The sequence below is a fragment of the Pleurodeles waltl genome, chromosome 9, assembly GCF_031143425.1.
Source record: "Pleurodeles waltl isolate 20211129_DDA chromosome 9, aPleWal1.hap1.20221129, whole genome shotgun sequence".
NCBI lineage: Eukaryota > Metazoa > Chordata > Amphibia > Caudata > Salamandridae > Pleurodeles > Pleurodeles waltl.
Window position 1 is genome coordinate 230,703,426 of NC_090448.1, and position 16,196 is coordinate 230,719,621.

General features: G+C 43.8%; 1 protein-coding gene across 1 annotated transcript in view; it reads left to right on the forward strand.

Annotated features, from left to right (window-relative positions):
- Window positions 1–3,390: 3,390 nt before the first annotated feature.
- LOC138259112 (WAP four-disulfide core domain protein 2-like) overlaps window positions 3,391–16,196 on the forward strand; it is an 86,568-nt gene continuing 73,762 nt past the window's right edge. The window contains exon 1 of the mRNA XM_069206608.1: window positions 3,391–3,558. Coding sequence (XP_069062709.1) covers window positions 3,549–3,558 — 10 coding nt within the window. The 5' untranslated portion in view covers window positions 3,391–3,548. The remainder of the gene's footprint in view (window positions 3,559–16,196) is intronic.

The following is a 16,196-nucleotide window of genomic DNA, read 5'->3' on the forward strand; positions in this document are numbered from 1 at the left end:
AACCATGTGCATTTGGAACGACAATGCTGTAATGCACCTAAATATAGCCCATATTTATACTTTTTAGCGCCGCATGCGTCGTTTTTTGACGCAAAAGTGGCGCAAACTTATAAAATACAATTGTATTTTGTAAGTTTGCGCCGCTTTTGTGTCAAAAAGCGGCGCAAATGCGGCGCTAAAAAAGTATAAATGCGGGCCTATGTGTTACTGGCATAGGTCAAACAAGGCCTCAATCAGGCTTCATTCCGTTTCCCTTTTTCTAACTGCTTCATAATATTCATCCTTTGTTTATATATCTCATTGACACTGCAATCAGCAAAATGCGCACTGGTGCTTTGTGATGACCTGGCGACAACGCCTTTAGATATTGTTGCTCACCAAATGCTGCCTGTACCATTTCCATTACTTTATAATGTCAAATTTATTATAAATGCCCCTGAGTTTGGGTCTCTACAAGTAATGTTGCCTGTTTTTCTGATTTGCTGCATACTCTGGACTTATTCTATTTCCAGACTATGTTTATGCTACATCTATATTACATTATTTCTAAGCCCTATGACTGATTTTTAAAGACCAACTATATTTTGATTTCTGTATTGCCATTTAATAATTTAATAGACCTTTTAGTTTTTTCTAAAGTACTTGTCTCAAGCCCTTTTTGAGTCTATCCTTATTTAATAACTGTCATTTCATATAAGTAGTGTATCTCATTCACTACAATGCACTTTACTGTCAAGTGATGCTCATTAGCAAGATCTTTTCACTTCATTCCTATTACCTTTGTATTGCTATTATAGTACATTTTTTGTTACTAATTTGACTTTGTTTTATGTCCAGATTGTGCCCAGCCCTGCCTCGTCTGGACTTTATTTGGTGCAGATGGACACAAGTAAGCTTGATCTTGGCCCAGCCTTTGCCCAAACACAGCCTCAGAGAGTTCCTCAATGTGGGAGCACAAACACACTTTATAGTGCTTCCTCCTCTTCCACCAGCAGGCAGGCAGACAATGATGCAGTGCAGGCTGCAAGGTATAGTCCTGCTGTCCCAGGCAGAACAGAATTCTGCAGTGTCACGCTCTGTGGAAGCATAAAGCGTGCTTTACAGCACTTCCCCCTCCTGCTTCTCCCCGCCACCAGGCAGGCAGGCAGACAAAGACGCAGGGCAGCCTGGGAATGTAGTCCTGACCTCCCAGGTAGAACACAAGTCTGCAGAGTCTCACTATGTGGGAGCACAAAACACACTTTATAGTGCTTCCTCTTCCTCCTTCCGCTCCTCCTCTAGCAGCGAGGCAAGCAAACAGATGCAGGGCAGCCTAGGAAGTGTAGTCCTGAACTAGCAGGCAGAGCAGAAGTCCACAGAGTCCACTGTTGAGTTAGAGCTATATCTTATAAAGAAAAATCTTTGTGTAAAGGTGGGAAAGGTAAGGCAATTACAATGAGGCACCCCACAGAACATAATATGGTCTGAACTCTTTTATAAGGAAATAGATTACCTCTATCATTATTTTAGCAGCCACTTATTTTTTTCATCTCAGCACTACAGATGTTGTTAAATTCTTGCTCACTAACTGGTGAGCTAGGCTGCTCATTGCGATAATGCAAAAATATATGTTGCAAGATACCTACTATAGACTGCGTATAGATACTATTATATACTGTTGAGCAAATAAGGTTTTTGTGTTTTTTTCTGAAATTCTCTGGAGTCTGATTCTGAATGACTGCAGCACTGCTACACTGGTCCACAAACTTTAGGAACGCTGCAGACTGGAAACCAAAGGGGGATTTACAAACATGTGATGCACTGGTCTGCGCTGTGTCACATGGAGATGGTAGGAATGGGCCATTTCTACTAAGACTGTGCCATGCTGCAAGGGTGCCTGCATTCCAGGCAGGATTGTTTTAGTGCAGAAAGGAGCACCTTCCTGCACAAACACAACCCTTTCAGGCATTTTCCTCTTTCTGTGTATGTTCCAGATTGCAGCAAAAATAGACAGAGGAAATAATGTGGAGAAATAAAGGTATTTCTCCTCTTTAAGCCTCATCTGTGAAGGTGTAGCATTTAGACACATTCCTAGGTTTACTAGTGTTGGTAAATCTGGGAATGCACCAAAAAAACGTATTTGGATGCGTGGGAACATTCAGCTCCACCAATGGACTGCCTTCTCAGTGCAGAATAACGCAAGACAGCAACTTGTGCTGCATTGCTTTACTCCAGATTTACCATGCCACGTGAGGTGGCTCTGCATGGCATAGTAAATCTAAGGGCTTGCAATGCCTTGTGTCACCTTGCCCGATGCAAGGGCAATGCAAGCCCTTAAAAACTCTGGCCCAAAGTTTCACTCTTTTTATTTAATGTTGAAAGGTTGAAGCAAATGTATTAGTGCTTCTAGGAGTAGTTGCTACCTTGATTCAGTCGTTTTGAAATACTGAGAACTGGAGACAAAATATCACTATTCTTTTGTCTTTATTGAAGCTACTCTTGACTGTGCCGCTTTTTAGGATGTTGAAAGCAAAGTAGAAACAAAAGTAACACCCAGATTTCTAATTTGAGCATCAGACTGGGGAGGAGCGGAGACTCTGATACCATGTATCACATCCCAGCGTACTCACTGCTTATCAATAGGAGCCTTCAGAAAACAGCCTTTTTTTTTGCAACAAATGGTTATGGTAACAAGTGGAAAAGTGCAACTTGACAGAAAGCTGAATTTGACATTCATTGTTTTAACAGGGATTACCGCCATTACTCCACTGGGATGTTGCCTGGTCCCTTCCATCAGAACTACAGAACAGTGGCGGTTTCTCTTCAAGGGCGTCGGGGCTCAGCCCCCTTTACATTCTCTGTGAAAAATAATGCATTGAAGCAAAGCTGAAACTGCTTCCTTAAAACAACTTGTGAACACAGTGTATATACATGTTGAATTATCTTTCTGAGGCTGCTCTACACTACGGACTGACCGTACTCGTTGCAGTGATGACAGTGGAGTGACGCTTTCCTGGGCAGGCACAAAGTCTAGAGAATTTTGCTGAGCTGACAATCTCACAGCCCTGAGGCCTGTGAGGTCATCAACTCGGCAAAGACACTGCATCAAGGTTCAGTCTCCACCCCCTGATGACGTGGAGGTAGAATTAGCCCTGGGCGTTTCAGATTCAAGCCCTGCAGCTCTCGGCCTCCACGTCAATCAGTGAGAGGAGACCATTGTCACCACACCCTTTTCCAACTCGTCACAGGGTGGGGTGGTACCAGACCCTGTGACGAGTTGTTAATGGATGGGGTAGAGACTACAAGCAGGAAGCCACGAAATCGAGTGTGCGCAGTGTGTGAGCTGGACTTTTGAAGACACACTGCGCAGACTCGAGGTGCTGCTTTCCACGCTGCAGTTCATGCTGGATGCCTTTTGAGCTCCGGTATGCCTTAGATTTACTGCCAGCAAGCAGACTCGTGGGGACAGTGAAGCAAAGAGCAAGGTGTTGCGCATTGCATCTGCGTGTGTTTATTTGAATTAGTCAGCATCCCTGAGTCCCGACTCGCCTGGCGTGAAGCTTCCCATCATGTCACCAGGTGAGGCAACATAAATGTCAGCTGGGGTCATAAATAACGTGAAAGGGTGAATGGGTGTATGAGTGAGTGAATGGATGGATGGCTGATGGATGGATGTGTGAGTGAAAGGTTGGGTGGATGGATGTATGAGTGAAAGGGCGGATAGATGGGTGAGTAAAACAGTTGGTGGGTAAAAGAGAAAGGATGGATGTAGGATGGATGAGTAAAAGAATGGATGGATGAGTGAAAGAGAGGATGGATGGATGGGTAAAAGGGCGGATGGATGATTAAGTTCAAGAATGGATGATGGATGGATGAATGAAAGAGAGGGTGAAAGGGTAGGAGGATGTATGAGTGAAAGTGTGGATAGATGATGAGAGAAATTATGGATGCTTGAGTGAGTGAAAGTATGGATGGTTGGGTGAAAAGTCAGATGGAATGATGTGTGAGTGAAAGGGAGGATGGATGTATGTATGAATGAAAGGGTGGATGGATGGGTGAGTAAAAGTGTGGGTGTGTATATGAGTGAAAGGATGGATGTAGGATGGGTGATTAAAAGAATGGATTGGTGAGTAAAGAAAGGATGGATGAGTGAAAGAGAGGGTGGATGGGTGGACGGATGGATAAAATGGTGGATGGATGAATACGTGAAAAAATGGATGGATGAATGAAAGAGAGGGTGAAAGGGTAAATGTATGGATGGGTGGATGAGTGAAAGGGTGGATGGATGATGAGAGAAAGTATGGATGGATGAATGAAAGGATGGATGATGAGAGAAGGTATGGATGGTTGAGTGATGGTATGGATGGATGGAGTGAAAGTGTGGATAGATGGATGAACGAAGGAATGCATGGATGAGTGAAAGGATGGATGTGGGGTGGTTATGAACCCACAACTTTGGTAGCTACAGTGGAGTCGAAGTTCTTGATGGGCATCTTCTGTCTGCAACTTGGCGGACAAAGGTGAGTGATTGAAAGGAAGGATGAATATGTTAGTTAAAGGGTGGATGGATGAGTGAGTGAAAGGATGATGGGTAGGTGGATGAATGAATGAAGGGAAGGATGTAAGGATGGGTGAGTGAACAAATGGATGGATAAGTGAAAGGGAGGATGGATGGATGGATGAAAGGGTGGATGGATGAATATGTGGAAGGTAGGGTGTACAGGTGGTTGGATGGATGAGTGAAAGGGTAGATGGATGGATGATGAGAGAAAGGATAATGGATGGTCAAGAGAAGAATGGATGAATGAGTGAAAGGGAGGATAGATGATTGATGAAAGGGTGGATGGATGGATGATGAGAGAAAGGATGATGGATAGATGAGTGAAAGAATGGATGCATGAATGAAAGGGTGGGTGGATAAGGAGAGAAAGGATGATGGATGGATGAGTGAAAGGATGGATGAGTAGAAGAATGAATTGATGAGTGAAAGTGGGTTGATGCATAGATTAAATGGTGGATGGGTAGATGAGTGAAAGGGAGGGTAGATAGAAGGATGAATTGATGGGTGAGTGAAAGGTGGATGGATAGAAAGATTATGAGAGATAAAATGATGGATGGATGAGTAAAAGGATGGCTGAGTGACAGTATGGATGGATGAGTGAAAGGGAAGGTGGATTGATAAATGAACAGTTTATGTGTACATTGCCTATACAGTAAAGTGTGAATACATGACAAATTTGCTCATTTTATTCAGTGCATTTTGCATGTGTGTCTATAATATAGTGTAAGCATGGGCCAACACGCTGCACAATTTTGTCTCATTTATGTTAAATAAGATTTGCACAGGAAATGGTGACTAGCATCCCAAAAATTGCCATGCTCCCCACCACCCACAATGTGAACCTCTTCCTCCCCCCACCCTGGGCCAAGCCCAGGCCCACCACTCTCAAACTTCACCAACCACCACTGCTACATAATTGTGGAGCATGAGCTATATTTAGGGTATTTAGGGTATTCTGTTTTCAGTGTATATGTTTCATCAATTCCTAAAGGTATTTTTCAGTGTTTTCCAAGATTCTGAAAATTGGTGGGTATCAGTGTTTATAACTTTGAGTGCCAGAAGTTTTCAGAAACTGTTTTCCTGTGTTTACAAAATGCATTAGTTTATAAAATGTTTAGCAATTCTTTGTGCAAGTCCAGCTTCAACCAAAATGTCAATTGATCTAAATGATTGACCCAAGTCCACTGGGGCACACTGCATGGGAGAAAGTAAGCCCACTCAGGAGCATTCTGTGCACAACCCCCTCACCCTGTTAAAACGTCCCGTTGCATCCGAGCATGCACAAGCTACCAACCACCGTCTGTTCTGTTACACTCATATCATGACCTGAGAACATTGAGGGAATGAGGGAACTCACGGCATATAGGCAGTTCTGTAGACAACCGAATATCACAGAGAATATGAGTATCACACTGCAAAAACCATTGTTGTACACTGGATTAAAAGCATCAGTACATAGGTAACCCTTAGTTCAAATTTAGAAAGGTACAGCTTAATGTGCAAAAAGATGAGATGCACGCATTAGTACATTTTACCCCACTTGCTTCAGATATATACCAAAACAAAAACTAAACTAAAAACATTCTGCCTTTAGGCCATTTTTTCAGCATAATGAGTCCCCAGGATTCACCCAGTTCTCAATCTCCAGGACTGATTTACCAAATTGGTTTACCACAGACCACATCACTACTTAACACTCTTCACATTCACTCTGCAAACTCAATCCATTACAAACCTGTGAAGAGAACAAAATAAGAGAAATTAGATGGCTATTGTGGCAAACAGAGAAGGACAGGACACAATCTGCATACTAGAACCAATTAGCTTAACTCAACCCTTAACTGAAAGTGCCTTTTACCAATCTGTCTTGCTTCCTGGCTACAGTATCTTACACAAACATAATTCCCAAACTCATCCAGTCTTTTCTGTTTTACAAGGAATAAATGCAGTTACGTTGTGTTAAATCGCACAAAGGAAACACTTGGAGGATAGTACAAAGCTGCTATTTAGTGATGAAAATTTGGCGGCTCTAGGTTACAACTGAAACTGCTGATATCTGTCCACTGGCTTTTAGCTCGTCAAAATATATTGAGTCCAAAATTCGAACACTATAGCCATATTTTATGTGACCATTCAGAGAAAATGTTTAATATGAAGGTATGCCAATGGACCACTGCCTACTTTTAAAAAATTAAAAGAAATATTTTAATGTTTCCTTTTAAAATTCATCCAGTTTTCCTCTAGGGAAAATGGGCTGCATCAAAAAACATTATATTATTGAAGAGCAATCAGACATTGTGGTCTTCTGGCCCCACCAGGCCACCATCCGTGTGATTTTTGTGATGTCCAATGGGTTGTAAAGTGAGAACTACCTCATGAATCATCATGGTCTACTTACAACCCGCTGGAAATTGCAGAAAGTGTAAAGCACACTTTTGTACATTGGTGTTTGCAATTACCAAATAGCAAATCACAAACATTGGTAATCGCACATGTACATGTGGCCCTTTGTCCTCCTAAAAAATTTCAAAAGGTCATTAGGTTCTCAGTACTCTAGTGCAGATGTTTATAAACGTTTTGAAATATAAACAAACAATTCAAAATAAGTTGTTTTTTTATCAGAACCCAAGGCGAACCTATGAGCAAGTATAGATTTTTTGTATGCCATGCTGTCTTTTTTTTTTTATTATCCTTATTGAGTTTCGAAATGACGCAAACAGCAACAATGCTGTATGCAAGAACATGATACAGATAGGTCAAGAATTCCATCAATAAGATCATACCAACATGTTTAATACCCCCCTCGCCCTACCCAGCTCTTGTACAAAGTGTCCTGTAGGGAAATGGCTCCCTTGGCATGGTTACCCCCTAACTTTTTGCCTTTTGTTAATACTAGTTATGATTGAAAATGTGCTGGGATCCCGCTAACCAGGCCCCAGTACCAGTGTCCTTTCCCTAAACTGTACCTTTGTTCCCACAATTGGCACAGCCCTGGCACACAGATAAGTCACTTTTAACTGGTACCACTGGTACCAAGGGCTCTGTGGCCAGGAAAGGTCTCTAAGGGCTGCAGCATGTATTATGCCACCCTGGGGACCCCTCACTCAGCACATGCACACTGCCTCACAGCTTATGTGTGCTTGTGGGGAGAAAATGACTAAGTTGACATGGCACTCCCCTCAGAGTACCATGCCCTCAAACCACTGCCTGTGGCATAGGTAAGCCACCCCTCTAGCAGTCCTTACAGCCCTGAGGCAGGGTGCACTATACCACAGGTGAGGGCATAGTTGCATGAGCACTATGCCCCTACAGTGTCTAAGCCAAACCTTAGACATTGTAAGTGCAGGGTAGCTATAAAGAGTATATGGTCTGGGAATTTTGCAAACACAAACTCCACAGTTCTATAATGCTACACTGAAATCTGGGAAGTTTGGTATCAAACTTCTCAGCACAATACATCCACACTGATGCCAGTGTAGGATTTATTGAAAAATGCACACAGAGGGCATCTTAGAGACCAGTTCCTGCCAGCCTGTCACAACCAAATGGGTTTCTGGCCACATGGGATGAGTGCCTTTGTCACTCTGTGGCCAGGAACAAAGCCTGCACTGGGTTGAGGCGCTTCTCACATCCCCCTGCAGGAACTGTTGTTACAGCGCCCCAGGGCATCCCAGCTAGTGGAGATGCCCGCCCCTCCAGACACAGCCCCCACTTTTGGCAGCAAGTCCGGAGGAGATAATGAGAAAAACAAGGAGGAGTCACCCAGCAGTCAGGACAGCCCCTAAGGTGCCCTGGGCTGAGGTGACCCCTGCCTTAAGAAATCCTCCATATTGGATTTGGAGGATTCCCCCAATAGGAATAGGGATGTGCCCCCCTTCCGTCAGGGAGGAGGGACAAAGAGGGTGTAGCCACCCTCCAGGACAATAGCCATTGCCACTGCCCCACAGACCTAAACACACTCCTAAATTCAGTATTTAGGGGCGACCCTGAACCCAGGAAATCAGATTCCTGCAACCTACAACAAGAAGAAGGCCTGATGACCTGACCGCCCTGCCGAGACGACGGAGACAACAACTGACTTGGACCCAGCCCTACTGGCCTGTCTCCAGACTCAAATAACCTGCAAAGTGACGCCTCCAGCGGGACCAGTGACCTCTGAGGACTCAGAGGACTGCCCTGCACCTAAAGGACCAAGAACCTCCAGAGGACAGCAGCTCTGTCCAGAAACAAGAACAAAACAAGCAACTTTAAAGAGACTCCAACTTCCCGCCAGAAGCGTGAGTCTTCACACTCTGCACCCAACACCCCTGGCTCGGGTTCAGGACAACCAACACTGCAGAGAGGACTCAGAGGCAACTCCAATGACGTGGACACCCTGAGTCGACCTCTTTGCACCCCTACAGCAATGCCTGCAGAGAGGATCCAGAGGCTCCCCATGACCGCGACTGCCTGGTAACAAAGGAACCTGACGCCTGGACCAAGCACTGCACCTGCAGCCCCCAGGACCGAAAGGAACCACCTACCAGTGCAGGAGTGATCAGCAGGCGCCCCTCATCCTAGCCCAGTCAGTGGGTGGCCCAAGAAGTCCCCCTGTGTCCTGCCTGCATCGCCATAGTGACCCCAGGGTCCCTCCATTGTTTTCAATACAAAACCCAACACCTACTTCGCACACTGCACCCAGCCGCCCCTGTGCCGCTGAGGGTGTGTTTTGTGTGCCTGCACCCCCCCCCCCCCAGTGCTCTACAAAAACCCTCTGGTCTGCTCTCCGTGGATGCCGGTACTTACCTGCTAGTAGACCAGAACCGGAGCACCCCTGTTCTCCATAGGCGCCTATGTCTTTTGGGCCTTCCTTTGACCTCTGCACCTGACCAGTCCTGAGTTGCTGGTGAGGTGGCTTTGGGGTTGCCTTGAACCCTCAACGTGGGCTGCCTATGCCCAGAAGACTGACTTTGTAAGTGCTTTACTTACCTGAGCAACTAACCAAAACTTACCTCCCCCAGGAACTGTTGATTTTTTGCAGTGTCCACTTTTAAAATAGCTTATTGCCATTTTAACCAAAACTGTGTGTACCTCTGTTTTAAATGAAAGTTCTATTCTTACCTGTATGAAGTACCTTACAATTTATGTACTTACCTAAAATTTTAATCTTGTGGTTCTAAAAATAAATTAAGAAAATATATTTCTCTATATAAAAACCTATTGGCCTGGAGTTAAGTCTTTGAGTGTGTGTTCTCAATTATTGCCTGTGTCTGTACAACAAATGCTTAACACTACCCACTGATAAGCCTACTGCTCAATCGCGCTACCAGAAAAAAGAGCATTAGTATTATCTAATTTTGCCACTATCAACCTCTAAGGGGAACCCTTGGACTCTGTGCACACTATCTCTCACTTTGAGATAGTATATACAGAGCCAACTTCCTACATGTCCCAATTAACATAAATCAGAAAGAGTACTTGTGATAATGTCACAACATAGGCATCTTTCTCTGTGGTCATGAGCGGTACTAGTACTTAGTGGGCTAGTATCTCTCTGGTCCTATCTTCCTCTGTGGTGAAAGTGTGTGTTTTCTAATCTGCACCAGTCATCTAAAAGGGTCCTACTGGTCTTGGCCAGTCCTTTAGTCGATCTAGGTGTGAGGGAAGCACTCTCTCTATAGTGCCAAAAGCCCTTTTGTGTTCCTGTATGTTGTCATGTTGTGTTCATATTGTTCTACATCTCAGTTAGGCATCCCTATTCGAGTTTTGCATAACAAGTATAATTTGATTTGGTTGTGTGATGTTTATTGGTAATTTCATTATTTGCATGGTTCACAAAATAAATAAAGTAACGAAGAGGAAAGAAGAGGAAGAAGATGACATGAGCAAAGCAGTTGGAGGATTTCAGAAAAATATGGTGAGAGAAAGAGTACAGGTGTCTTACAGAAAGTGGTTAATATGTGCTGGTGTGTGCCGGTAGGCAATGACATCACTTTCCCCTGTGCTCTTGTGGCAGCACTCACTCATCTTAGCTCTTCCGTCTTCATTATATTACTGTCTCATGTGCTGTCTTCTCTGTGGCATTGTTACTGTTGCCCCTTTGTATCATCATGACCTATTTTTTCATCCTCTTCTGTGCTCTCATTATATTACCTTGTCGTCTGGCCCGTATTGGGCTGTGGTATTAGCATATCATCCTCTGAAGGCACATTGTTTCACCTTCTCTGCCCCATGCACATGGAATGAAATTTTTAGGGTTGAGTCTGTGAGTGCATGTGCTTGCGCATGTGTCTCATATATGAGATGCTGGTGTGTTCAGTGAAGGGCTTGGAGTCCGCCTGTCGCTCACCACTTTTGGGTTTGCGTGGCACTTCTTTATACAGCCTCGTAATTCGTCAAGGCATGTCTGGCATCATTTCCGTTCCTCTGTGTGGAGCACAGATCAGGCACTAATTGATTTCAACTCAATTAGTGCCCGTCCGCTGCTCCCACCGTGATTGAGGTACTATTTTGTTTTCCAGTGCTCCGCAAACAGAAGGCTAGTGAATGACAAAAACGTGCCCAGCGGGACAAACAAAACTGCAAAGTTTTATTTTTTTAAGCTAACTTTATTTAACTTTATTTTATTGAATCGTCTTTTCTCAGTTTCCACTCATGTTTTTTTTTTTTTTTTTGCTTGTGGGCGCTGTTGTCAAAATGACAATTAACTTGTTTGAAATATGCAAGACCTATTGCATTGCAAATGCTTGTTTCTTCTTGTTTTAGCAGAACTATAAATTGGCTAGTACTTAGAGATCCCCTCCACCCAGAACCACTGTTTGAGAAAAGCAGGCTCCATCACAGTAATCCAGCTTTAGGGTCTGTACATGGTGGCAGTAGGTGGTGCCAGTGGCTGCAGTGGATGGAACCAGGGAGACATGGGATGTGGCCTCCTATGGACATTTTCGGCACATGCACTTTGTTTCTTTCTGTGTTTTTTTAATAGAGCAAGCACAGAAAAACATTTCTACCCATCTTGCACTCCATCAACACCCTTCCATCGTCCTCTGCTATATCTGTGCTCTTTCATAAAACTATAATCTCACTCTCCCACTACACTTTTTACTCTATCCCTCCATGCTTCTTGTTCGTTCGTCTTCTCCGCTGTTGTTTGGTTATTCTCACCTGTGCTGTCTTCCTCCCCCTCCCCGTCACCTTTCCGTGGTGCTGAACAAGGGGTGTGAGAGAAGCTGCAGCACCCCCACATTTCATGGAAGAAGAGTAAAGTGCAATGGCGGCTTTCTTTTGCCGCCTCTGTGTTCAGAGTTTGGCCAGCTAATAGGTGCAATTAAACCGAAAACACAAATACCGCTTTTTTCACTTATGCTTATCCGTGTTTGTAGAAAGCAAAACGTGAGCAGGGCATAAAGTGGAGTGAAACAAAATACATTTCAGAGGTTTATTTAAAAATGCATGCGAAAGTACAAAATAAGACATTTTACTTCTTAACATTGAAGTGATAAGGGATTGCATTTTTGAAACAAGATATTTAGGTGTATTATGTGTGATACACACCAGAATTAAAACGCCTCTCATTTTGTATTGGTCTTTCATGGGAATTTCATTTTTAAGTGGAAATTGACACCAACACAGATTAACAAATCAGGGTATATTTAAGCACTCAGCACCAACAGTGGTGTGATTTGAATATCATCAATTTGAATGTTTGTAATTATAACTCAGCCTTTCGTCCTTCTGGGGTCAATACTGCTGTCAGTATAAGCCATCAAGGCCAGCAGCATAGTGTAAGGGGAAGAGGACATTTCAGCTCACTCTTGTCATCTCTCCCATCTGGTCAGTACAAGGCTCAAGATTGGCCAGCCACCCACACATTCTTGAATGATTTCCTCCTAGTGAGGTCCAGTATCTATTATAACAGGTATCCACATGGAAGAATCGGAATATTATCACCACGGATCTTGTTTGATTCCAATCGTAAAACTTCCTGATTCAACCATACATTATACCCCAGTACACAAAAAAACACACTTTGATGCAGTTACTTTTGTCATGCAGAATGTTTAAAAAAGGCAAATTATAAATGCTTGGAATATTATGGGGAATTGTGTCACACGCGCCTAAAATGAATCAAATTATGAAGTAAAGGAGCTCAAAAAAACTAAAATATTAGAAAATAAATTCCTACTCGAAGGGAGATAAGAAAGGCTTCTGTGGCTTTTTCGGTATTAGCAAGAACAGATTTCTGTGCCGAGGAAACTACTATCTTTTTATTTGCAGAGTTCTCGGCTTCGACTGTAGTCTCCCTGCAGTGGTAAACTAACTAATAATTCGGAGTTTGTAAATAGCAAAACAAAATAGTAAATTTACACAAAAATACGTCTGTGAATCCTCCCTGTAGTTTATGAATACCAAATAAGAAGTAAAGTTACTACAGCAAGTGTAAAAGTGTATGTTTAACCCTTTGTAAATCAGGGTCTTCAAAGTAAGTTTTCATGTTATCAAGAGTAGAGCTCTGAGTCGGTCGGAATATTATCGGAATCGGAGTTCTCAATGATTCTATTATTTTTAGCATTGTAGCTTTTAGTGACCCTGGATTTTTGGATCATAACTCTGAGTAAAGGGGTGCATTTTCAACATTATAGCTCTCAGTAACTCTGGGGACTATCAAGTGTTGGAAATTTGCCTTTCAGTATTTTTGCCGCCTTTTGCTGGACCTGTTTTTTGTTTGCCGTAAGACTCTGCACATGTTACTCCTGCTAACCAGTGTTAAAGTGCTTGTGCTATACTTTTTAAGCCTGATACAATTGGCATATACCTAATTGGCACTTCATTTCACTTAAAGGTCTCTAGTTTATGGTACTACCTGTACCAAAAGCCTGTAAATTAAATGCTACTAGTGGGCAGCAGCACTCATTTTGCCACCTAATAAAATAGCAGTTTAAAAACGTTTCTCCAGACCAGCTCCTGCAGCCTAGGTGTGCAGTTCTAACACTGACGTTTGGACCTGGAAATAACACCATTTGTCTGGCGTACCTCTTACTTTTAAGTGGTTACAAGTCACACCAAAGGCAGACCCTAAGTGCCCATAGGCAGAGGCATGGTATTTAAAAAGTAGGGTATATATATTTAATGTTTACATACTCTAACAGTGAAAAACCTCCAAAGTCGTTTTCACTGTGTCAACGCTGGCTCTCCCATAGGAAACAACTGGGTTACACTACTACAGCTTATAGTTTTTGTTTTTGTTTTGGGGACACTTAGAATAAGGGTATTAGGAGTAGTTTTTTTAAACCACAAATCACCCATGAATGGCACAAAATTGAGAGAAAGAGACCATAATATTCCCACCAATATACAATAAAGAAGAAATCAGTTGCCCGCAACATGATACTTGGAAGCAAAATACACAAAGCCATAACACAACCCAGGCCCCAAGACCCAACCACCCCATCAGCCATCCACTATCCTAGTCCCACTTGAAAAAACGTGTCTCCATCCATGGCCCACGGCATATCTGGGCAAGGTTCTAGCAATAGCCCCTGTATCCCCCTGTAACTGGCCCAATCTTGACATATTTTGTAATGCTTCTCGGGGCAGCCCCTCGCTAAATATACGGGGCACTCCAAACCCATGAGTAATCCATCTGTATGGCCTTTTACTAAAAGGTGGGGCCTCTGTATTTTTCCAAGCCTGTACGATGTTTTGCTTTGCGATCATCAGTCCTAGCCAGAGCAATGCCATCTGATACCTATTCCCGTTTTGGTTGTCTGTAATGTGTAAGATAATTAGTACGGGGTCTCTAGGGATTTCACAGCCCAGTATTGTCTTCAGGGTGCCTAGCACCCCGTACCAAAAGAGAAAGAACAGGACAGTGCCAGAATGAGTGCGTTAAATCACCATTGGTTTCATCACATCATAGACAACTTCCTGTTGCAACCAACCCCATACTGAAAAGGCATGCCCTAGTGAAATATGTACAGTGTAGCAATTTAAGTTGAATTAGATGAAATTGGGAGGCTATCATCCCCTCCGTGAGGACAGTCACTGCCTTGATGCAGTCCTTGTCCTCCAGTGGCCCCAGGTCTCGCTCCCATAATTCACTCACCCAAGCAATTGGGTCAGGCTGATTACAAACTAGTGTTTGATATATGGCATATAGTTTATGCTCCTCAATATGAGTAAATAAGACCATAGCCTCTGAGGGGCGGGGTCGAGGAGGTGGAATTCAGGTATAGCTGTAGCTGACTGTAAGCAGGGCATAAGCGAATGAAGGAGCTGGGGATACCAGAAAACATGAGTATGTCGTTGATTTTCCACCTGTAAATCCTGAAAGGACTTCATGGACTCGTGGTGGAGCACTTTGCCCAGCAAGGAAATGCATATGTTGTCCCAGGCAGAAAAGCCTCGGAGGGCCGGAAACTGTGGGAGCCGCATCCCCGTCCACAACGGGACCTCCAAGGTAAGCCTTCCCATCCAGCCCATGAGTCCCTCCAGATTGTCAGCACCACTCTCATAGCAGCTGGCAGGGAAGTAGCGATAGTTTTCCCATACAGCAGATGGAGCAGGTTGCTGCAACCCACGATCCACCCCTCTGTCACATAAGTTGGATCATCAAGCCCCTCAAACCACCAATCATTCACTATAAGAAGGTGTGCAGCCCTATAATAAAGGAGAATGTTGAGTGTAACAATTACACCATCATAGGTATGTCTTCCCATTCCTTAGCAAGTCTCGAATCAGAGCATTAACTTTGATGAAGAAGATCCGGTTCACCGGGTACGGGTAGTTCTGGAACTGATAAAAAAGTCTGGGCAGGGAGACCATTTTGAAGATGGCCGAATGCCCCAAGAAGGACAGCGGGAGAGTGGACCAAAGCTTGACATCTTTGGAAAGACCATTATGCTGGGGTTGGAGGTTAGAGTCGTATGCCTGATGCCTACTATCAGTAATGAAGACTCCCAGATAATTAAAACCCAGCAGGGGCACCTGCAACTCAAGTGCCCATGGCATGGTCGAGGAGCCCGGGGCGATAGAGTATATGGAGGACTTAGCCCTGTTCATGGGGAGTCTGGAGTAGCACTTGAAGGCCTGGAAGATCTGAAGAGCCAGTCTCCTGGGGATTATCTAAAAACATCAGGACAGAATCGACATAAAGGAAGATCCTATTGCTTACCTCTGGAGACCACTGCAACACCTGGAACAAGTCATCTATGCACATCCATGCTGCAAAAGGCTCAACGGCCAAAGCAAACAGCAAAGGTGAAAAGGAACACCCCTTCTGAGTGCCCTTGCTATAGTGAACCAATTGGACATTGATCCTCCGACCCATACCCTTGCTATGAGGTTAGTATAGAAAAGGATCATAAACTCAATTAACTTCGGTTCAAAACCAAACCGATCCAGAACTGCAAACAAATAGTCCCAATCAACAGAGTCAAACACCCACTAAAATCTACCATGAACAGGGCCTGGTGCTCGGGTACTCAACCACTCAGCCCTATGGCGTTGTGAATTCTGTGTATGTTGTGCTTTGTGGCTGGACAGGGCGTGAATCTGGATAGGTCCAGGTGCACAAGATGGGCAGTCATTCCCTGAAGATGGTTAGCCAGCATCTTAGACCAAATTTTAACCTCCGGATTTAGTAAGGAGATCGGGCGATATTCCTTACATCTTATAC